The sequence below is a fragment of the Octopus bimaculoides genome, chromosome 1 (genome assembly GCF_046866305.1).
Source record: "Octopus bimaculoides isolate indiv1 chromosome 1, ASM4686630v1, whole genome shotgun sequence".
In the NCBI taxonomy this organism is placed as follows: domain Eukaryota; kingdom Metazoa; phylum Mollusca; class Cephalopoda; order Octopoda; family Octopodidae; genus Octopus; species Octopus bimaculoides.
Window position 1 is genome coordinate 201077526 of NC_142928.1, and position 20404 is coordinate 201097929.

Below are 20404 nucleotides of genomic sequence, written 5' to 3' on the forward strand. Positions count from 1 at the left end.
CAGATTTTGAATACCAAATTCGTTTTCTCTTGAGGATACATCGTTTCAGAGCCTTTTGGGGCTAACCACACATACAGAACCACATACACTCATATCTATATAACAGATGTACAAGATCTGTTGTGTACAGACTAATGTAAATGTCTTGTCTATATATACAATATCTGTATATATATTTTTATAGTAATGTAAACGTCATGTCTCTATAAACTGTATTGTCTACACATAGAGAGATGTAAGCAAGCTGTATATAAACTGAGCGTTATATAAACACTTTGTGTATACAATATGTGTTGGGGACAGACAAAGATTGTTTGGCTGGACCAGTTCCTTTTCTTCTTTCCCCTTTTATCTATACCCAACAGTTTTGGGTACACATCTGCAGATATACTCTGTAGGACAGTATATATAGCATTGAAGTAAAGCACTGTTGACATACCAGTAATTCACTGAAATTTACTCAAAGCTAGTCTGTTTCAACAGAAATATTCTTCTTTTGTTTTAATCAGTTTTGAAAATAATGAAAAATTAAGTTAAATAGGTTTGTCATTATTAAGCTGGTGTTTGGACACAACATGGAATCTTGATACCAATTTCAATTCCATGAATTATTTTTTACAGTCGCTTAAACAAGCAAATTTCATTTCTTTTAATTCTGTAAGTAAAAATTCCTCACCAAACTCCAGAATATTCAAAAGCCCGTTCCTCATAGGAAGTTATTCTATAATACAATAAATGGAAATATTAATTTAAAACAATATTTGTGATAGAAGCAATTAATTAAAACATTGCATTGTAATTAACAAAGATTAATTAATTTTTGATTGAGTGATAATGAATTATTTGCTTACCTTTAACAGAAATTTCAAGAATATTTCCAACAAATGTCAGCAGATGGCTCAGATGTATTAGATTTATTTTCAGGTAAATTCTTTCGTTTTTTTCTTATATTAAATATTATTTAGGAAGAAACTAGTGACATTTTTTATCATCATCATCATCATCATCTATTATTTTTATTGTTATTATTATTATTATTATTATTATTATTATTATTGAATGAGAGAGCAGCATATGCCATCAAAGTGACACAGGGGTACAAATATACGAAGACCAGTATACTCAGCTGATAAGGGTTCACCAGGCTCATGCATCCCAACCATTTGTGTGCTACATGGTGATCTCATATCAAAATAAACAGTGCATGGTCTATCAGATGGGGCCTAGTTAGAATTTTCGTCAGTCTGAGTAGCCCATCCCACTGAAAAGGTCCCTGAATAAGGGTTATTTAAGGATGTTGAATGAAACACCCATGTCTCCAGGGGTGAATTATTCAAACCCCAAAGAATTCCTCTCAACACATGGCTATGATGCACCCCCACTATTTCTGCTCGTGATCAGAGATGCACATATCATCAGCCACCAAGGGACATGCTCAGCTGGTTAAGGTCAAACAACTGACAAGCAAATCTGTGGTTTTGATAGGGATATTTGCTGTGACCCATCTTTTATACCAAGACAAAACAATGTACATGATCACATTATCATTATTATTAATATCATTGTAATTATTATTAAGGCAGGGAGCTGGCAGAACCATTAGCACTCTGCACGAAATGCTTAGCTGTATTTCATCTGCCGCTACATTCTGAGTTCAAATTCCGTCAAGGTCGACATTGCCTTTCCTCCTTTCAGAGTCAATAAATTAAGTACCAGTGAAATACTGGGATTGATGTAATTCACTATCCCCACTCCCCCAAATTTCACGCCCCGTGCCTATAGTAGAAAACATTATTATTATTGTTAAGGTTGCAAGCTGCACGAAATGCTTAACGGTATTTTGCCTGTCGTTAAGTTCTGAGTTCAAATTCTGCCAAGGTTGACTTTGCCTTTCGTCTTTACGGGGTCAAGAAATTAAGTACCAACTGCATACTGGGGTCGATTTAATCGACTGGCCCCCTCCCCCAAAATTTCAGGCCTTGTGCTTATAGTAGAAAGGAATGTTATTAAGGTGGTGAGCTGGCAGAATCGTTAGCAAGCTGGACAAAATGCTAAGAAGTCTTTCATCTGTCTATACGTTCTGAGTTCAAATACTACCATGGTCAACTCTGCCTTTCATCCTTTTGGGGGTCAATAAATTAAGTACCAGTGAAGCACTGGGATTGATGTAATCAACTGATCCCCCGCCCCCACGGAATTTCAGACCATGTGCCTTTAGTAGAAATTATTATTATTATTATTATTATTATTATTATTATTATTATTATCATTATTATTAAGGTGGTGAGCTGGCAGAATCGTTAGCACACTGGGCATAATTCTCAGGGCAATTCTGAGTTCAAATGTTGCCAGGGACACCTTTACTTAGTTTCAGGGCTGATAAAATAAGTATCAGTTGAAAACTGATAGGGTGTCAATGTAACTCACTAACCCCCTCCTCCGAAATTGCCAGCCTTGTACCAAAAATTTGAAATCATTGTTATTTTGTTGGCACATAAAAAGCACCCACTACACTCTCGGAGTGGTTGGCATAGAAACTTTGCCAGATCAGATTGGAACCTGGTGCAGCCTCCTGACTTGCCAGACCCCAGTCAATCCGACTAACCCATGCCAGCATGGAAAGTAGTCGTTAAGCAACAATAATGATGATGATGATGTGAACAAATATCTTTTTCTCACCTTTCTCACTGTTTATTTATTTCTGTGTCATGGCTTATTTACAAGACAAGGAGAAATTCCATTTAATTATATTTTGGCTCCATTCAAAGGATACATAATTCTACAATGATTTCTACAAGAAATCCAAAGGCAGTGGAGTTAAAGCAGCAGAAGGGGGGAGGGGGGCCACATATCCCAGAACAAATGGGGTGCTCAGCTCCCCCCCCCTCCAACAGTAATGACTGTAATGGTGGTGCCACAGAGAATGGCCAGTGACACTCACTGCAGTAGCCACTCCAACTCACAGGGCTCATCTCTTTGTCAGGGCTGCCATTATCCCTATTTTGCAGAGGATATTGGTAGCATGGGGTCCTAGAACATCTTAGCAGTGACCAGCACAAATTGATAGCTGTTGGCCAGGCCTGTGTATTCATTGATTTTTTTTCCTCTTCTGCATTTTGTGTGGCAACCCCAAGGTTTTCAGCAGAGGCTGTGAGGTTAGAACCAGGGACAAAATACTATGTTTTTAATAAACATTTTGAATTTGACTTGTTTTTCACTCAACAATAACAACAAATCAAAAGAACACCTCTAAAATTACAAAAAAAAAAAAAAAAAAATGGCAAATAAAGGAAAAAGAGATATTTGTAGTTAAAAAAAAACGATTTTTGAGAAGAAATGTGTTCTAATAACTATATTTTGTGTGAGGATATAGGAAGGGTTTCAATTAAAATGCCAATGCTGAGAATAACAAGAACAACAACAACATGTAACTTCTAAATATGGACAAGTTTCGGTCTGAGAATGGGCAGAATTGTGTTACAAGTGATTTTGTTTCCTTATGAGAAGAACTTGTTCAGGAGTGGTGGGCAAGGTAGAAGTGAGTGTACCTCTGCCTTACAAAAAGGAAAGGGCTTTCTGTATGCCCTTAAAACAATGGCTAAAAGAGGCATTATCCAGTGTATGAAGCAACATCTTATTCACTGACCAGAAGAAAGCTTATGCTGCCATCTGCCTGACCTTCAAGATCAATGGTGAGACACGAGAGCAGGCAGAAAGAGGGCAAGAAACATTCACTCATGGGCCCTTAATGCACTGCATTGTCAAGTGGGACACAAAAGTGACAGCAATGACATTGGTCCCTCGTCTGTTGTCACCTTTATAGAGTAAGTGGACAGCACAAAGGTAACCTTACTCAGGAAGGGTCAGTATAGATTTATAAATCCTAACGGCCCATGAAAACCCCAAGTCCACTCTAGGGCTGTGACCCATAATGAGTTCAGAACCCAAAGCAGTAACTCTACTGCTGCAGGGCATAGCTCCATGCCACATTTAACCCTAAAGACTACAATAATTAACTGTGACATCTTAAAACTAATTACCCAAATGATGTGGGGGTACCTCATGTCACATGCAACCTTAGAAATACTTGTGGGTGCCTTTGGATGCACCAAGTTTCCAGAAGAGAAGTGACAGGGAGACACAGTACAGACAAGAGAAACTTATAAGGAGAATCCCACCACCACCACCCTCTCACCCCAGATTCATTCAAATGACGTTCACAGTTCTTTGTGAAACGAAAGAAGAACTGATAGAACCATCATGTGCACCAAAAGAAGACAAAATTAAGCATCCGCAAGTTGAATGAAGAGGAGATGGACTCTGCTCTGATTTTGTGCAACACCCACACAAGAGAACACTAGCAAAAGAATCACATGAGCAATCCATGAACCATTAATGTGCAATTTTGTAGAGGATGTGGAATATTTCATCCTTGGGATAATAGTAAAGTTGTCCAGTTGCACCTTTGAATATAGCAGTTTGAATGAGTGGCAGAAAGTCAATATTGTTGGGATATTCTGGTTCGACTTTCTTCTTTGACTTAGCTCACTTGATTTGCCCCTCTACATGGGTTGGTTTCCTTAAATGCTTTCCAGGTCTTTCAATTAAATTATATTTTGCTTTAATCAATGTGTTTCATATATGTTTATATTTATTCCTTGTTTATGTCGAATTGTTATTGTGTTTGTGGCATAACGGGAAAGGGCCTCTGAGTCAACTTAGCAAAGACCAAAGAAGGCAAACAGACAGGTCTGCAGTCTCTTCAGGAAAATGGTCCTGCTCAATATGTAGAAAAGGTGTATGTAGAAATTCCATACAGCGTAACTGGAGGTAGTAGACTGCTTCTGCTATTTAGGCAGATTAATTAGCAGTGGAGGTGGATGTACTGAAAGTATAGTTGCTAGAACAAGAACCAACATGAGAATGTTCAGAGAGCTTCTACTTCTGTTGGTGACAAAAGTCCTCTCCTTCTCAGAACCAAAGGTAGATTGTATAATGCTTGTGTGTGAACAGTAATTCTACATGGAAGTGAAACAATGGCCCTGAATCAGAGGACATATGGAGGCCAATATACTCCATTTTATGTGCAATGTGAGTGTGCATGTGTGAGCAAAGTATATGTTGAGAGAGGTTGGCAAAAGAGGCATCAGATACGATATGCAAGAGAGAAGGCTGCAGTTGTATGGACGAGGGCAGCTGTATAAACAAGTGCTGGTTGCTAAAGAAGGATGGAACCGGTGTAAGAAGTACAACCAGAAAGATGTGGAACATAATATTGTAAACCAACCTCGAAATGTTGGGCCTCACAGAAAAGGTGTCAAAGACCAGGATGATTGGTGATTCATCATCTTCAAAAAATCCATCTTTCATGGCAAAATGAAGTCCTAAAAGTATTATGTTTAGGGTTATATGCACACAAGGCCCAGACCCTGCTCCCAACCTGTCCCTGACAAGTCATTCCTCCTTCTCATCTGTTTGTCACTCTTCTGACTATGGCACTATTCACCTACTGTACTCCTATGTGAGCAGAATCTGCACATATTTTTGTGCTACCAGTTATCCCTCCTCTTGCAACCACTTCATTTGACATCCATCCATCATTCTCAATAGCATCACTTCTCTCATTGTTTTCCACTGATGACCCCTTTTCTGTGCCACCAATTATTTCTCCCTCTCTCCTCGGCTACAATGTCTTATCTCATCCTTAATACTTTCTTTTATCTGCTAATCATCCTCATAATCCTCTCATATCTACCATCAATGTCCCCTACTTTTGTTTGCAACTCACAACATCCACCCTTCGTCCCTCAAACTACCATCTCTGACACCGCATATCACTCCCCCTCTCTCTTCTATACACTCCCACCCCAAATAGCTGATTTTCAGATCCCTCTGCACGTTCATTATACTGTTGCTCTCCACCCTTTCCGTACTGCTAATTATCACTAGCAAAAACCAAAGTCTTAATAAGTAGGAAGACAGACAAACCACAATTCCCTTCAGGTAGATGACCCTACTCAATCTGTAGAAAAGGCATAGGTAGAAACTCCATAAGATGTACCTGGTGTAAGCAATGGGCACATAAGAGGGGAAGCATTATCAAAGGAAGGCTAACAGGGAAGATAGTTTTTGTGTGTGGCAAAGGCTCAAGGGCAATAAACGCTGAAAATGTGCAAGAAACAACTTCTGTCACATTCCAAAGGGAAAAAAACTAGAAGTAGTTGATAGCTTCCATTACCTAAGTGACTAAGTCAGTAGTTGGGGGTGGATGCTCTGAGAGTGTAGCTGCGAGAATAAGAATAGCCTGGGCAAAGTTCAGAGAGCTCCTACCTCTGCTGGAGGCAAAGGGCCTCTTGCTCAGAGTGAAAGGTAGATTGTATGATGCATGTGGGCGAACAGCCATGCTACATGGCAGTGAAACATGGACTGTGACTGCTGGGGACATGTGTAAGCTTGCATGAAATGAAGCCAGGATGCTCCACTGGATGTGTAATGTCAGTGTACACACATGACAGTGTAAGTACCCTGAGAAAAAAGTTGGGCACAAGAAGCATCAGATGTGGTGTGCAAGGGAGACGACTGCGCTGGTATGGTCATGTGATGCATCTGGATGAGGACAGCTGTGTGAAAAAGTGACACACTCTATCAGTAAAGGAAACCTGTGGAAGACCTGGGATGAAGTGGTGAATCATAACCTTCAAATGTTGAGCCTCTCGGAGGCGATGATGATTGACCGAGACCTTTGGAGATATGCTGTGCTTGAGAAGACCTGGCATGCCGAGTGAGACCATAACTGTGGCCTATGCCAGTGTAGCATAACCGGCCCATTTAAGAGTAACCATCAATCATTGGGCAATAAACTGTACTTGAGAAGACCTGTTGAGTCAAGTGAAATCATTGTCGTGGCTGATGCCAGTACTGCCTGACTGGCTCTTATGCCAGCGGCATGTAAAAAGCACCATTCAAGCATGGTCATTGCCAATGCATGTAAAAAGCACCCACTACACTCACATGACCATACCAACGCAGTCATCTCTGTTGCACACCACATCTGATGCTTCTTATGCCCAACTATTCTCTCAGGGCGCTTACACTCTGTCGTGTATGCACACTGACGTTACACAACCTGTGGATCATACTAGCTTAATTTCTGGCAAGCCTACGCATATCCTCAGCAGTCATGGCCCATGTTTTGCTACCATGTAGCATGGCTGTTCTCACACATGCATCAAATAGTCTAGACTTCACTCTGAGTGCGAGGCCTTTTGTTACCAGCAGAGGTAGGAGCTCTCTGAACTTTGCCCAGGCTATTCTTATTCTAGCAGTTACACTTTCAGGACATCCACCCCCTGCTACTGACTTGGTCACCTAGGTAACAGAAGCCGTCAGCTACTTCTAGTTTTTCCCCCTTGCATGTGATGGAATCTGTTTTCTGTACATCTTCAGTGTTTATTGCCCCTGTGCACTTTCCACACACAAAAACTATCTTTCCAGTTAACCTTCCTTATGTGTCCTTAGCTTACACCAGGTACATCTTATGGAGTTTCTACCTACACCTTTTCTACAGATCGAGCAGGGCAACTACCTGAAGGGATTTCTGATATTCATTAATTTGCCATTTCTATCTACAAAACCAAGTAGAACATTTGCATTGATAAGCTGTGTGAAACAGAGTTTATTGTAATGAGATGCCTCTTGAAGTCACCTCAGACACATCTATACCAAAAGATACACCTGAACCAGTTGTACAGCATCCCACCTGTGAGGGATCAATGCTAAATGGGTCAAAATGATTATAGTGATGAATAAAGATTCTTGTATCTTCTGGGCGTGGCCGATGCCAGTGCCACCTGTGCCAGTGGCATGTAAAAAGCACTAATCGAGTGTAGCCAATGCCAGTGCCACCTGTCTGGCACGTAAAAAGCATACGCTACATTCTCAGTGGGTGGCATTAGGAAGGGCATCCAGCTGTAGAAACCATTCCAGATCAGACCGGAGTCTGGTGCAGCCCCTCAGTTTACCAACCCTGGTCAAACTATTTAATCCATGCCAGCATGGACATTGGACTAGATGGTAATATATAGCAATAATTAAAGAGCAGTTCACATCACTCCCCACAGGGATAAGGTGATAGTCTTTTTCAGATTAACTTCATTATTTCAGGAAATGATAGCTCTTCACTAAACAGAAAAGACTAGAATTAATATTTAATCTTAAAGCTGCAACATAAGAAATCTTCTGCTGGTTGTTTGGTTATTTTTCATTGACAAAATGAATATTTCTTTTATTTCAGATGATAAAGATGAAGAAATAGAAGATAATGTCTCTGATGGTCAACAAGATGTTGGTGTCACATTGAAATTCTTTACTAAATACAAAAATCTTGACAATGCTATAGAAACTGTTAAAGAAGTGTACCATTCTCTATTAACAACTGAGAAAATATCATTTGATATGGATTTAACAGAATCTCGAGTAAGTTCTCCACAATAATACAGGGATTATATTTACTTATTTAATTATTATTGTTATCATTTTCTGATTAAATTGCATTTTATTTTCATTTTCCGACCAAGTCTCAGCCAGAGTCCTAAAGCACATATATATTTGTTGTGGTGAGAGTACGACACCCCTGACAAGAGTAGATGGCACCACTTCATATAAATAGAAGCTGTCTGACGTAGTCAGGAGTTCATAGTTTGGTCTTTGAAGTCCAAGTACAGTTTAAAGTTTGAGTTGGTTTATTGGAAATATTGATTGTTGGTTTGTTGTGTCTTTTTTACTGCTGCTGTTTCTATTTTGTATTGTTATAACACTGTTGCAGTGTAGTCTTTATCTATCTTCAACAATATCAACCATACGGCGATATTAGAGGCATAAGGATAGAATATCTAGCAACGAGGATTTTTTCAAAGCTCACAGAGGTTATTTGACATTTTGTGTGTGATACAAATTGTTAAATTATGGAGAACCTATTAGCTGCAGTAATACGGCTTCCAGAGAAGCAACAGGAACAACTACTACAGGAGTTACAGAAGCAAATATTACAACAACAATTAATTAAGTTACAGTCAAGGAAGTCTGAAAATTCGGTAAGTTCGTTTACACCAGACATCATGGCAAACTCAGTTTCTGAATTCACTTATAATCTGGAGGAGGGTGTTATGTTTTCTGCATACCATAGAAGGTACAAGGAAATGTTTAACAAAGAATGCATGTAATGGTCAAAGATGTTCTGTGACAAAAGTTCATTATTTAACACTCGAATGGAATGTTGGAACTTACCAAAAAATGATGACTTTATTAATATGCCAGAGAAGTCAACTGTCGTTGTGCAAATGTTAAGCTTCAGGAACTCACTCAGGATATGTTTAAATCCCTTATCTTCATAGAAAGCCTTATGGCAAATGAAGATAGAGGAATTCAGGCAAGGATATTCTCAAAAATGGAACAAGCGAACCAAGACTTAAGTCTACAGACCATTACAGAAGAATGTCAAATAATGGTAAACCTGAAGCACTGCATGAAAAAAATTCAAGAAAAAGATTCTGCAAAAATACAGATGTGTCAACCCGGAAAGTACAAGCAAAAAAGAGTGCCAGGCCTCTATCCATGTAACGGATGTGGAGGCCTACACTTTAGAAAAGAGTGTCCGTTTAAAAACCAATAATGCTACAGGTGTCAGAAACTTGGTTACAAGAGCTCTCACTGTAGGACAAGGTTACGAGGGTCAAATGCAAAATGTTCTAAGGTGCTTTCAGCAGAAAGTAAATGCAACACAAAAACAAGAAAATTCATACACGCAAAAATAAACATTAAACTACAGCTGGATACGGGTAGGGATATTTCAATCATTAATGCGGATACATGGAGAAAGAATTGGGAAACTGAGGTTGAGTAAATGAACGATAAACTACATTTCATGGGTGAAATGTGTACAGACATCACATTTGAAAGAGAAAGATGCAAAGCAAAAATATTCATTGTGGAGAATACAATCAATCAGTTTGGTAAAGATTGGTTGGAGTTATTTGACTTATGGCACCTCCCCATAAGTCTCTACTGCAAAAACGTAACTGGTTGTCCTGTTAAAAATAAATTGTCTGAGGAATTGAAGAGAAACTTGAAAAAGATGTTTCCCCAAGTACTATCAGTGGACATAGGTCAATATAAAAAGACCAAATCCCTTTTTCAAATGAGTTAAAATGCTGTGCCTATATTTAAATCTAACAGAAAAGTACCATCTGCAGCAATTAAAATCCTAAATGAAGAGGTAGACAGACTGGAAAAGAGTGGAATCCTCTAAAAGGTGGATTACTCTAAGTGGGCGGCACTCATGTTGTACATTAAAAAGAACAATAATAATATTAGGCTGTGTGCCGATTTCTCTACAGGATTAAAAGACTGCTTGAAGACATACCACCATCTACTCCATTCTCCGGAGGACATTTTTGCAAAATTAAATGGTGGAAAAAATTTCTCCAAATTGGATCTGTCTGACTCTTATTTACAGATTAAAATGACAAATGCTCAAAGCGTCTGACAATAAATGCACATAGAGGACTGTACAGATATACCTGGTTACCTTTTGGATTAAAGGTTACACTGGCAATGTTTCAGCAAATCATGGATGCTATGTTATACGATTGTGAATTTACAATCCCTTATTTAGACAAAATATTGATTAAAAGTAATTCACGTGAACAGCATGTCGAGTGTATAAAAGCTGTGTCCAAGAAAATTAAAGAGTACAGGTTCAATTTGAGTGAAGAAAAATGCAAATTCTTTTTGCCTCAAATTAAGTACTTAGGGCAAATGATTGATAAAAATGGTAGATGGCCTGATCGATCAAGGGCAGAGGCAATAAAGGAGGTCACGTCTTTGCATGCTGTTGTGGCAATGACAAAGCAGAAGGTTTAAGTGCCAGAACCTCAGAGTTACATACTGTGCCACCTAGTGGCAAGCTATTTAGACAGCTATCATCAGGGGAGGTAACTGTGCCTACAAGTATTATGACTAACGTTATCCAAGAACTGCCAGTAACTGCACAGGATATAAGAATGAAATGAGTAGACAATGAATATATTACAGAAATGGAAGGAGCTTTAAAAAAGAAGCAGAATAAAAATAGAAAGTCAAGTAGTTTCTCAATACACGACGATATTCTGATGCAATTGCAAAGAGCTGTAGTACCAACTACATTGCAAAAACGTGTATTGCAGCAATTCCACAGCTGACGCCTGGGAATGTCGAGGACAAAAGTTCTGATGAAGAGCTACGTCTGTTGGCCAACTATGGGCCGAGATGTCAAATAGTTGGCAAGAACTCATCGAGATTGCACACTCATGGCCAAAGCCCTGCCAGTGAAATGTCAATCATGGCCAGAGACTGAGAACCCACGGTCTGGGTTACATATCAACTTTGCCAGACTGGAGAACAGTGCTTACTATCAAATCGTGGTAGACAACTGTACAAAGTGGCCAGAGGTATGCAGGGGCAATAAACCAACTGCTAAGACAACTATAAAGTTCCCATATGAATTGGTTGCATGGTACAATGTTCCAGACACGTTAGTTTCTGATAATGGAAAGCAATTTTGGGGTATGAATTCAAGAACTTCTTTAAAATGTATGTGATAAAGCATATTTTCACACCATCCTACCGCCTGAGGTCGAATGGACAGGTAGCAAGGTTTGTGGGCTCATTCAAAAGTGTGTTAAGAAAAGCTAGGAACAAATTAAGTAATGACGAAGCACTAACAAGGTTCTTAAGGGTATACAGAGTAACCCCCAATCAAATTTCAAATTCAGGAAACTCACCCACAGAATTGATGTTTACAAGAAGAATAAAATCGAATTTTGATAAGTTATTTCCCAGAGAAAATAAGATGTAAAGGAAATATGAAAAATGCAACAAAATATTTCGAAGCTGGAGATAAAAGGCATTTTAAAACCTACAGAAATGGTAAATAAGTCTGGAAGGATGGCCTTGTAATCAAATAAATAGGAAGTATGATGTATCTAATTAAAGCACCATGCTGGGAATATAAGAGACACGTAAATCAGCTAAAGAAGAGAGAAATTCCCATGGAAGTATCTTTTGATGTATTCAATGTCCCAGCTCCAAAAGTAATGAAGTCCCATAGAACCAGCATGAGAAAATGGAAGCAGACCGAACACCTTGAGATAAGGCCCAAGCAAAAAAATACTAAAAAAATAATAATAAATAAAATTTCTTTATTTCTTTGGAACCTGAAATCTCAAAAGAGGAGATGTTGTGGCAAAAATACAAGACCCAGTGACAAGAATAGACAGGACCACTACGTATAAATAGTAATGGTCTGACATGGTTGGGTGTTCGTAGTTTGGTCTTCAAAGTCCAAATACAGTTTAGAGTTTGAGTTAGTGTGTTGGAAGTACTGATTGTTGGTTCCTTACGTATTTGTTACCGTTTCTATATTGTATTGTTATAACACTGTTACAGTGTATTCTTTATCTATCATCGACAATATCAATTGTACAACGATATTGGAGGCATAAGGATATAAGAATATTTGATGGAGAGAAACCTCCTGAAAATGTGGGCAGTTGATGTCAACACAATTGAGTCTCATAGATTGTTGGTTTCCCAGCATGGACGGAAAAAAAACACATTGAATAAAAGGGCAAAAGATCACTCGATCTTGTTTGTCAGTACAAATATTATTATTATTATTATTATTGAGTGAGAGTGCAGCACATGCCATCAAAATGAGGCTAGGGTATAAATATATGAAGATAAATATACTTATCATGATTACCCGTCTGCTAAGGGTACACCAGGCACATGCATCACAACCATATGTGCACAACATGGTGATCTTATATCAAGATAAACAACACATGACCTTGTAGGTAGAGCTCAGTTAGAGTTTTCTTCAGGTTGAGTAGCCCATCCTGCTCAAAAGATCCCTGAATAAGGTTTGTTTAAGGATGTTGAACAAAATACCCATGTTTCCAGGGATGAATTATTCAAACTCTAAAGAATCCTGCTCAACATATGGCTATGATGCTCCTCTCCCACTACTTCTGCTCATGGTCAGAGATGCACATATCGTCAGCCACCAAGGGACATGCTCAGCTGGTTAAGGTAAAAGAAACTGACAAGCAATTCTGTGGTATTAAGCAGAATATTTGCTGTAGCCCATCTTTTATACCAAAACAATGTACATGATAACACTTCCAAAAGCCATAAGGGCCACTGCCAGAAACTGCATCAGGGCATTTATTATTATTTATTATTATTATTATTTATTATTATTATTATTTATTATTATTATTATTATTATTGTTGTTGTTGTTGTTATTATTATTGTTATTATTATTGATATTATTATTATTATTTATTATTATTATTATTATGATTATTATTATTATTTGTACAAGTTGGATCCAAGTCTCACCCAGAGACCTCAAGAGACAACAAGTTAGAAGTTCATGTAGGTGTTATGCCTAGGGTACCATATATTTGGATTTGTACAGTTTTGTTCTAGTGAATGTTTAAGAAACCATAAGAAAATTATGTTTGCTTTAAAATTTGAGATCACATAGACAGTATTTTACGTAGGATATGGGCAGTTCCCATGAGCACTATCTTTTGAACTTCAGCCATTTTGGTGTTTCCTGGTATCTGAGTTAGGTAGTAATCAGCCCGTTTCGCTGTCATTCCCAGGGCACCTATGACAATAGGTATTGTTTTCGTCTTCAGATTCCACGTTTTGCTAATTTCTATTTCAAGATCTTTATATTTGCTCAGTTTTTAGTAGGTCTTGACAGATACGTTTATATCGATTGGGACAGTCATATCAATGAGGAAGCATGATTTTTGTCTGAAGTCTTTCAGTATGATGTCTGGCCTATTTGCGTCTATCTTTCTGTCAGTTTGAATGGTGAAGTTCCAGAGGAGTGCAATGTGATCATTTTCAAGTACTGGGGGTGGTTTGTGTTCCCACCAGTTTTTATCATGGGGCAAGTCCAGGTTTTTGCATATTACCCAGTGAATATATTGTGCAGCTCTATCATGCCTGTTGAGATACTCTGTAGGCGCAAGCAGACTGCACATGGAGACAACATGATCGATGGTCTCATTTTGTTGTTGGCATATACGACATAATGGGGAGCTGCCGTTCTTTAATATGTTGGCCTGGTAGTTCTTTGTAGGTAGGCATTGATCTTGGGCTGCTATGATAAACCCCTCTGTTTCTGATTTCAAGCCAGAGGCCATTAGCCATTGATGGGTAAGGGCTTTGTCAATATCTGCATTATTCGCTCTCTTTGGGTATTTGCCATTGAGAGGTTTTCCATGCCATTTTTCAGTCATAATATCTAAGGCAGCAATTTTAGCACGGGTTTTCAAGCGCTTAGCTTTTTCTGCAGGTGTTTCTAGTTCGTCTAATTCTTGAATTTGTTGCAATTGGAATTCACTTAGATATTCCTTTGCCTGTTTTGTTACTGAGTAAGATGCTTTCTTGCTTTCATGTTTTAAGACAAGTTTTAGCATCCAGTCCTCAGAGTTTTTCAGATAGGTGTCTAGGCCAATTGTGGCTACCTTCATTGATAATGCCAGCTGTAGAAGTCCTCGGCCTCCCTCTTTTCTTGGCAGATAAAGACTTCTATATCTGCCTTAGGGTGGTGCATTCTATGCATTGTCAACAGTTTTCGTATTTTTCTGTCAACATTACATATTTCAGTAATTGACCAGTTAACAATATTGAAACTGTAAGTCACGACTGGTATGGCTAGAGCATTGATCGCTTCGATCCTGTTTCTCGCGTTCAGCTCTGTCTTCAGTATTGCTCTCACCCTGCGATAACATTTTCTTCTAATCCTTTCCCTCATCACTGAATGCTTGATATTGTCCCCTTCAATTACCCCTAGGTATTTGTAGCTCTCCGCTGGTTCTAACTCTTTTATGACATTTTGCTGGTCACGGTTCACATTAGATGTTTTTGTCATTTTTCCTTTGATAAAGGTAGCTTTTGCACATTTATCAAAGCCAAATTGCATCCTGATGTCATCACTGAATTGTTTAACAATCGCTAGTAGGCCTTTGAGTTGTTGGTAATTTTTTGCAAAGAGCTTTAAATCATCCATGTAAATGAGATGATTTATATTTTTATCAAATATTTTATAACCATACTGTGCATCATTGAGCAATTTTGAGAGCGGTATTAGGGCTAGACAGAAGAGGAGTGGTGATAGTGAGTCACCCTGGAAAATGCCACATGAAATTCTTACATCTCCAGCATTTAGAGATTCATTGTCATTGTTCAACGTCAGTGTGGTTCTCCATGATCTCATACTTACAGATAAAAAGTTATGCAGAGTAGGAGCTATTTTATACATTTCCAGACATTTCCTAATCCAGCTATGTGGTAGGCTATCAAAGGCCTTTTTATAGTCTATCCAGGCTATTGACAAGTTTTTCTGGCGCTTGTGACAATCTTCTAAGATCATCTTATTGATGAGTAGCTGATCTTTACAACCATAAGATCCACGTTTACATCCCTTTTGCTCATTAGGGAATATGCTACTTTCTATTAAAAAACTATAGGTGTACTCGGTTAGGACAGATGTTAGCGTCTTATACATTGTTGTTAAGCAGGTTATGGGTCGATAATTTTTTGGTTCGTTTGTTTCCTCATTTTTTGGAAGCAGGAATGTTAAACCATTAACTAGCCAAGAGGGCATCAAACTAGGATTTTGCAAAACATCGTTGTAAAGTTTTGTTAGCAGTTCATGGCTCTCTGGGAAGGCATTGAACCAGAAGTTAGGAATTTTATCCTTTCCTGGAGACTTCCATTTGCTTGACCTCCTGAGAGCAGATCTTATATCTTCTACCTTGACCCCCTTCCACTTTTGCTCCTCTAAGGAGTCTAGGTCTGTAGATATTCTATCAATCCAAGGGGACTTTTCATTGTGTGTTTTATCTTCTGCCCAGATTTTATTCCAAAATTCTTGCACTTCTTCTTTTGATGGGACAGATTTTATTGTTACTGGTGTTTTCCCTATCTTCCTGTAGAAATTTTTTGGGTTATTTTTGAACATGTTATTATCTCGGAAGAATCTAACACGCTTTTCATACCTTGCTATATGGGCAGCTTTAGCACATACCTTTTGCTTGATGGTTTCTATGGTGGTATCAATGTCAACTATGGTTTTCACATTATATTTTTTCTTTAGTTTTTGGGTCTTTGTAGGTTTGATACTCTTGTCAAATTTAAGGTTTTTCAAACATTCTATGTCAGATCTAAGTAGCTTAATTTGGTGTTGAATGCGCTCATGCCAAGAAGGCTTTTTGTGGGAGTGTTGTCGTTTTCTAATCTTTTCACCACATAGAACCGTTGAGATTTTTGCGGATGCATAGTACAGGTGGTTGAGATCTGTAATATCGACATCATTAGCTGAAATTATATCCTTAAGTGCAAGGCGGATTTTACCAATTATTTTCAGGTTTTGGTTAGAATTGCGAATTTTGGGGAGAGTGTCGCGTTCATTCATACTGGTTTCTTTAATTTTCAGTCATTCAATCATGATTTGATTTTTTAGATCATGTAGTTCTGTTGCGTCGATTTCTGTATGACTTTCTTCATCTATTTGATTTTTACCTGCCTTAGTGTTTATGGTTGGTTCAGAGAGTATTTCACTTTGCCTATCAGTTACCTTAACTCTTTCAATCATTACTGTATTTTCATCAGCCTTGGGCTGGTTTATAATTATTTCCTCTGTAGTATCTTCTTTAGCTGCAGTTTCATTCTTTTTATCCCTTACTGCTTGTTTAATTTGGTCAATCTCTAATTCAGTTAGTAATTTCTCTTTCATAATGTTTCTTCTGACGTTGGCAAGTTTGTTACTGTCTATGTAGGGTCTTACTTCAAGGTGTTTCTGTCTCCAGTTTAAGTAGGTTTGTACAGTATTAGATTTATCTGTAGGGAAATATATGGCATGGTAGAAGGCTGTAAGAACTTCTTTATTATCTTCCCTAGACCATTTTTCATTCTTTTTCTTTTGGCTATTTGATGACGAGCATGGATGGCCATCTGTTGGAATATTCTGGTTGTGGGGTACTTCCAGCTCCTGTGTGTCGGGAAGATTTGAACCAGTAGCAGATTTCTCGTCTCGGATCTGGTTCATTATCCGAGTAAGTGGTCCTTTATAATCCGGTCGATGACCATTCCAGTTTGTATTTTGTTTTATTTACAGTGAGGCATAACAAGCTTCGACGTTGACGCTAGGGGACGGATCTGTCTGTTTAGGGTAAATTTTTTGAGACAACACCGTCTCCGAGCTCTCGTGACGTAGCTTATTAAGGCTAGCAGATATATATCGAGTAAGTGGCCCTTTGTGATTCAGTCGACGACCAATCTGGTTTGTGATCTGCTTTGTTATCATTGAGGCATGATGAGCTTTGGCGTTGACATTAGGGGACGGATTTGTCTGTTTAGGGTCAGTTTTTTGAGACAACACCGTCACCGAGTTCTCAGCATGTAAACATTGCTCGTAGCGTAGTTTTTTAAGGCTAGCAAATCGGTATTCATCTGTATTTTTTTTGTTGATAGATTTATCTCCGGGCATAGTGTATTTTTTTTTTTGTGTGTGTGTGTGTGTGGCGTTTTAAACTTATGAATGGTTCACTGTCTGTGTTTGTTCACAAAATGAACATAAATAAAGAAGGGAAAAAAAGGGTTTTGGTTTTGCTTCCTGTGTGATATGTGTTTTTGTATGCGTGAGTGTGTCCTGTGATTTTCACGTAGTTGTGTAAACATTAAGATGCATGTGTAGTTCTGTGGGTATCAAAACGTATATATCATTGTGTACACGTTCGAGTGTGTGCGTAGTTATTCAATATATGTACATACTATTTTGTTCCATTTCTTTTTTATATAGTTTGTAAACTTTCCGGTGTTGGTTTTGCGTGTGTGATCGCACGTGTTTCACTGAGACATCGTGCATAGGAGGACCTGTGCTTTGTATGGCAGTAAAATTTCATTTTTTAAGAATAAAAATTATTTTAAAAAAATTATCTTCGTTAAAAGACCGCTTCCTTCAAATCTTCTACCAGTTCTTTTGCCTAATTCCATCGATGTTATTGGATTAGATTTGTTTTTGTATAGGGAGCCCGGTGTAGCACATCCATGTTGTTATTCAGCCCGGTGCTCTGTCTTATTATTATTATTATTATTATTATTATTATTATTATTATTATTATTATTATTTGTTTTTCTTTCAATTTTGTTTCCATTTCTTGCTGAGCGTCTTCCTGACACCTAGGGTAAAAAAACTCAAGTTGTACATTGATAGGCAATTAAAATAAACACATCAGATTGTTCATTTACAAAATCAAAGGAAGTTATGTAGAAAACAAAATTTACATGGATGGTTATCATTCTCACATCAACAATTTTCTACTCAACATGTAACGTATCAGTTAAAACAACCTTTTGTATTTCTTGCTGGGGTCATTCTCGTATAATTTTCAGTTCCTTTTTTGATCATTCCAAATGTTCTTACAATCACTGGCATCGTAACCACATTGATGTGTAGCAAACTCATTAGTGGCGGAGAGAGAACGTAAGTTCGTTTGCTCGAACATGAGAAATTATTGATTTCTCATTGGTTGAAAATTACTGCCATATACGAATTATGAACTTCGTTGAAGAAATCTTTCACGGGGTTACGGTTCTATGATTCGTGTATGAGTAGTTATAAAAATCCTGATTTTCGGCAAACTCTCCAGTGATCGTTGGGTTGACACTCAAATCCACGACACTCACCCTTTTGAGTATCGGCTAATATATATGCCATGTTCAATACTCAAATCCGATAATATTGAATTGTTGTGAACTCTTATAGCTAGAATGAAAAATTAGTTAATATAAAATTTAAGTCGTAATTCTCTACAACGAAATGACTTGTTTGTAAATGTTCTATAAATACCAAAAAAATGTATATAATGAATTAATATAGAAATTTAATTCCTTTTACTTCTCGTTTCTTTCAACTTGTTGAATTTATTTCTGTATATTAATGAAACTGTATTTTTTTATGTCAAAAAAATATAATCTATATCTTCAACATACATGTACGTGCTTAGTGATAAATACTTATAATTAAGTTATAAGTAACGAGATTATCATTATAGCTTTTAATTAAGAAACAATAATATTTGTTATAACTTACGATTGAAAACATTGTAAATAAAGATATAGTATTCTCACACTTCAACGACCTGTTATGTTATCAACCACATAAAAGATATAACACATTTTCCAATTTCAATGAGGAAATCTTTATATTATTGTGCCAGTGGAGCGCTAACAGCACCATCCAAGCAGGATCACTGCCAGAGCAGCGGTCTGGTTTCCATGCCGGTGGCACGTAAAAAAGACCATTTGAGCGTGATCGTTACCAGCATCACCTTACTGGCACTTGTGCCAGTGGCATGTGAATGAAACATTCGAGCGAGGTTGTTACCAGCACCACTGGACTGACTCCTGTGCAGGTGGCACATAGAAACACCATTTGAGCGTGGCCGTTGCCAGTACTGCCACACTGGCCCTCATGCCAGTGGCACATAAAAGTACCCACTATACTCTCAGAGTGGTTGGCATTAGGAAGGGCATCCAGCTGTAGAAACTCTGTCAGACCAGATTGGAGCCTGGTACAGCCATCTGGTTTGCCAGTCCTCAGTTGAATCGTCCAACCCATGCTAGCATGGAAAGTGGACGTTAAACGATGATGATTATTCATATACATACAACAGATTAGACTGTTGAAAAGAAAAATTCCTAGCATTGGGCTACAACAAGTAACCTTAGATGCCAAGAACCCCACTAAGTACCCTAGCTGTCCCTAATAACACTGTTTTCTGCAGTGGTACTAAACTGGGTTTTATGCCTATTTCCTCTGTCCATCTGTTCAAATCTTTAGGGATAGTTTTTAATGCCCCTGTGACTACTAGGATACATTTTATCCCCACTTTCCATACTCTCTGTAATTCAATGGCTAGGTCCTGGTACTTTGCTATTTTTCCTATACCTCTCATATTGATTTTTCCATCATTTGTGACTGTAAAGTCAATTATCTGACACTTTCCATTCTCTTTATCTACCACAACTAAACCAAGCCTTCTAGCTTCCATTACTTTGTCAGTCTGAATGTTAAGGTCCCCAAAACATCTTATATTTCTTCCTTTCTAGTACTTTACTAGGTTCATGTTCATACCATTTATCAGTATGGTCACGTCCTAGCTTTCTATATAACTCCCAGTGGATTACTCTCCCTAGATTGTCATGTCTTTTCTTGTATTTTTCTGTGCCAGCATGCAACATTCACTTTACTATATGAATAACACTTAGACCTCTTTT

General features: G+C 38.0%; 1 protein-coding gene across 3 annotated transcripts in view; it reads left to right on the forward strand.

Annotated features, from left to right (window-relative positions):
• LOC106867104 (protein mono-ADP-ribosyltransferase PARP14) overlaps nucleotides 1-20404 on the forward strand; it is a 111652-nt gene that overhangs the window by 81552 nt on the left and 9696 nt on the right. For all 3 annotated transcript variants that reach the window (XM_089337588.1, XM_089337636.1, XM_089337683.1), the window contains 2 exons: nucleotides 861-924; nucleotides 8294-8475. In XM_089337588.1, coding sequence (XP_089193714.1) covers nucleotides 861-924; nucleotides 8294-8475 — 246 coding nt within the window. The remainder of the gene's footprint in view (nucleotides 1-860; nucleotides 925-8293; nucleotides 8476-20404) is intronic.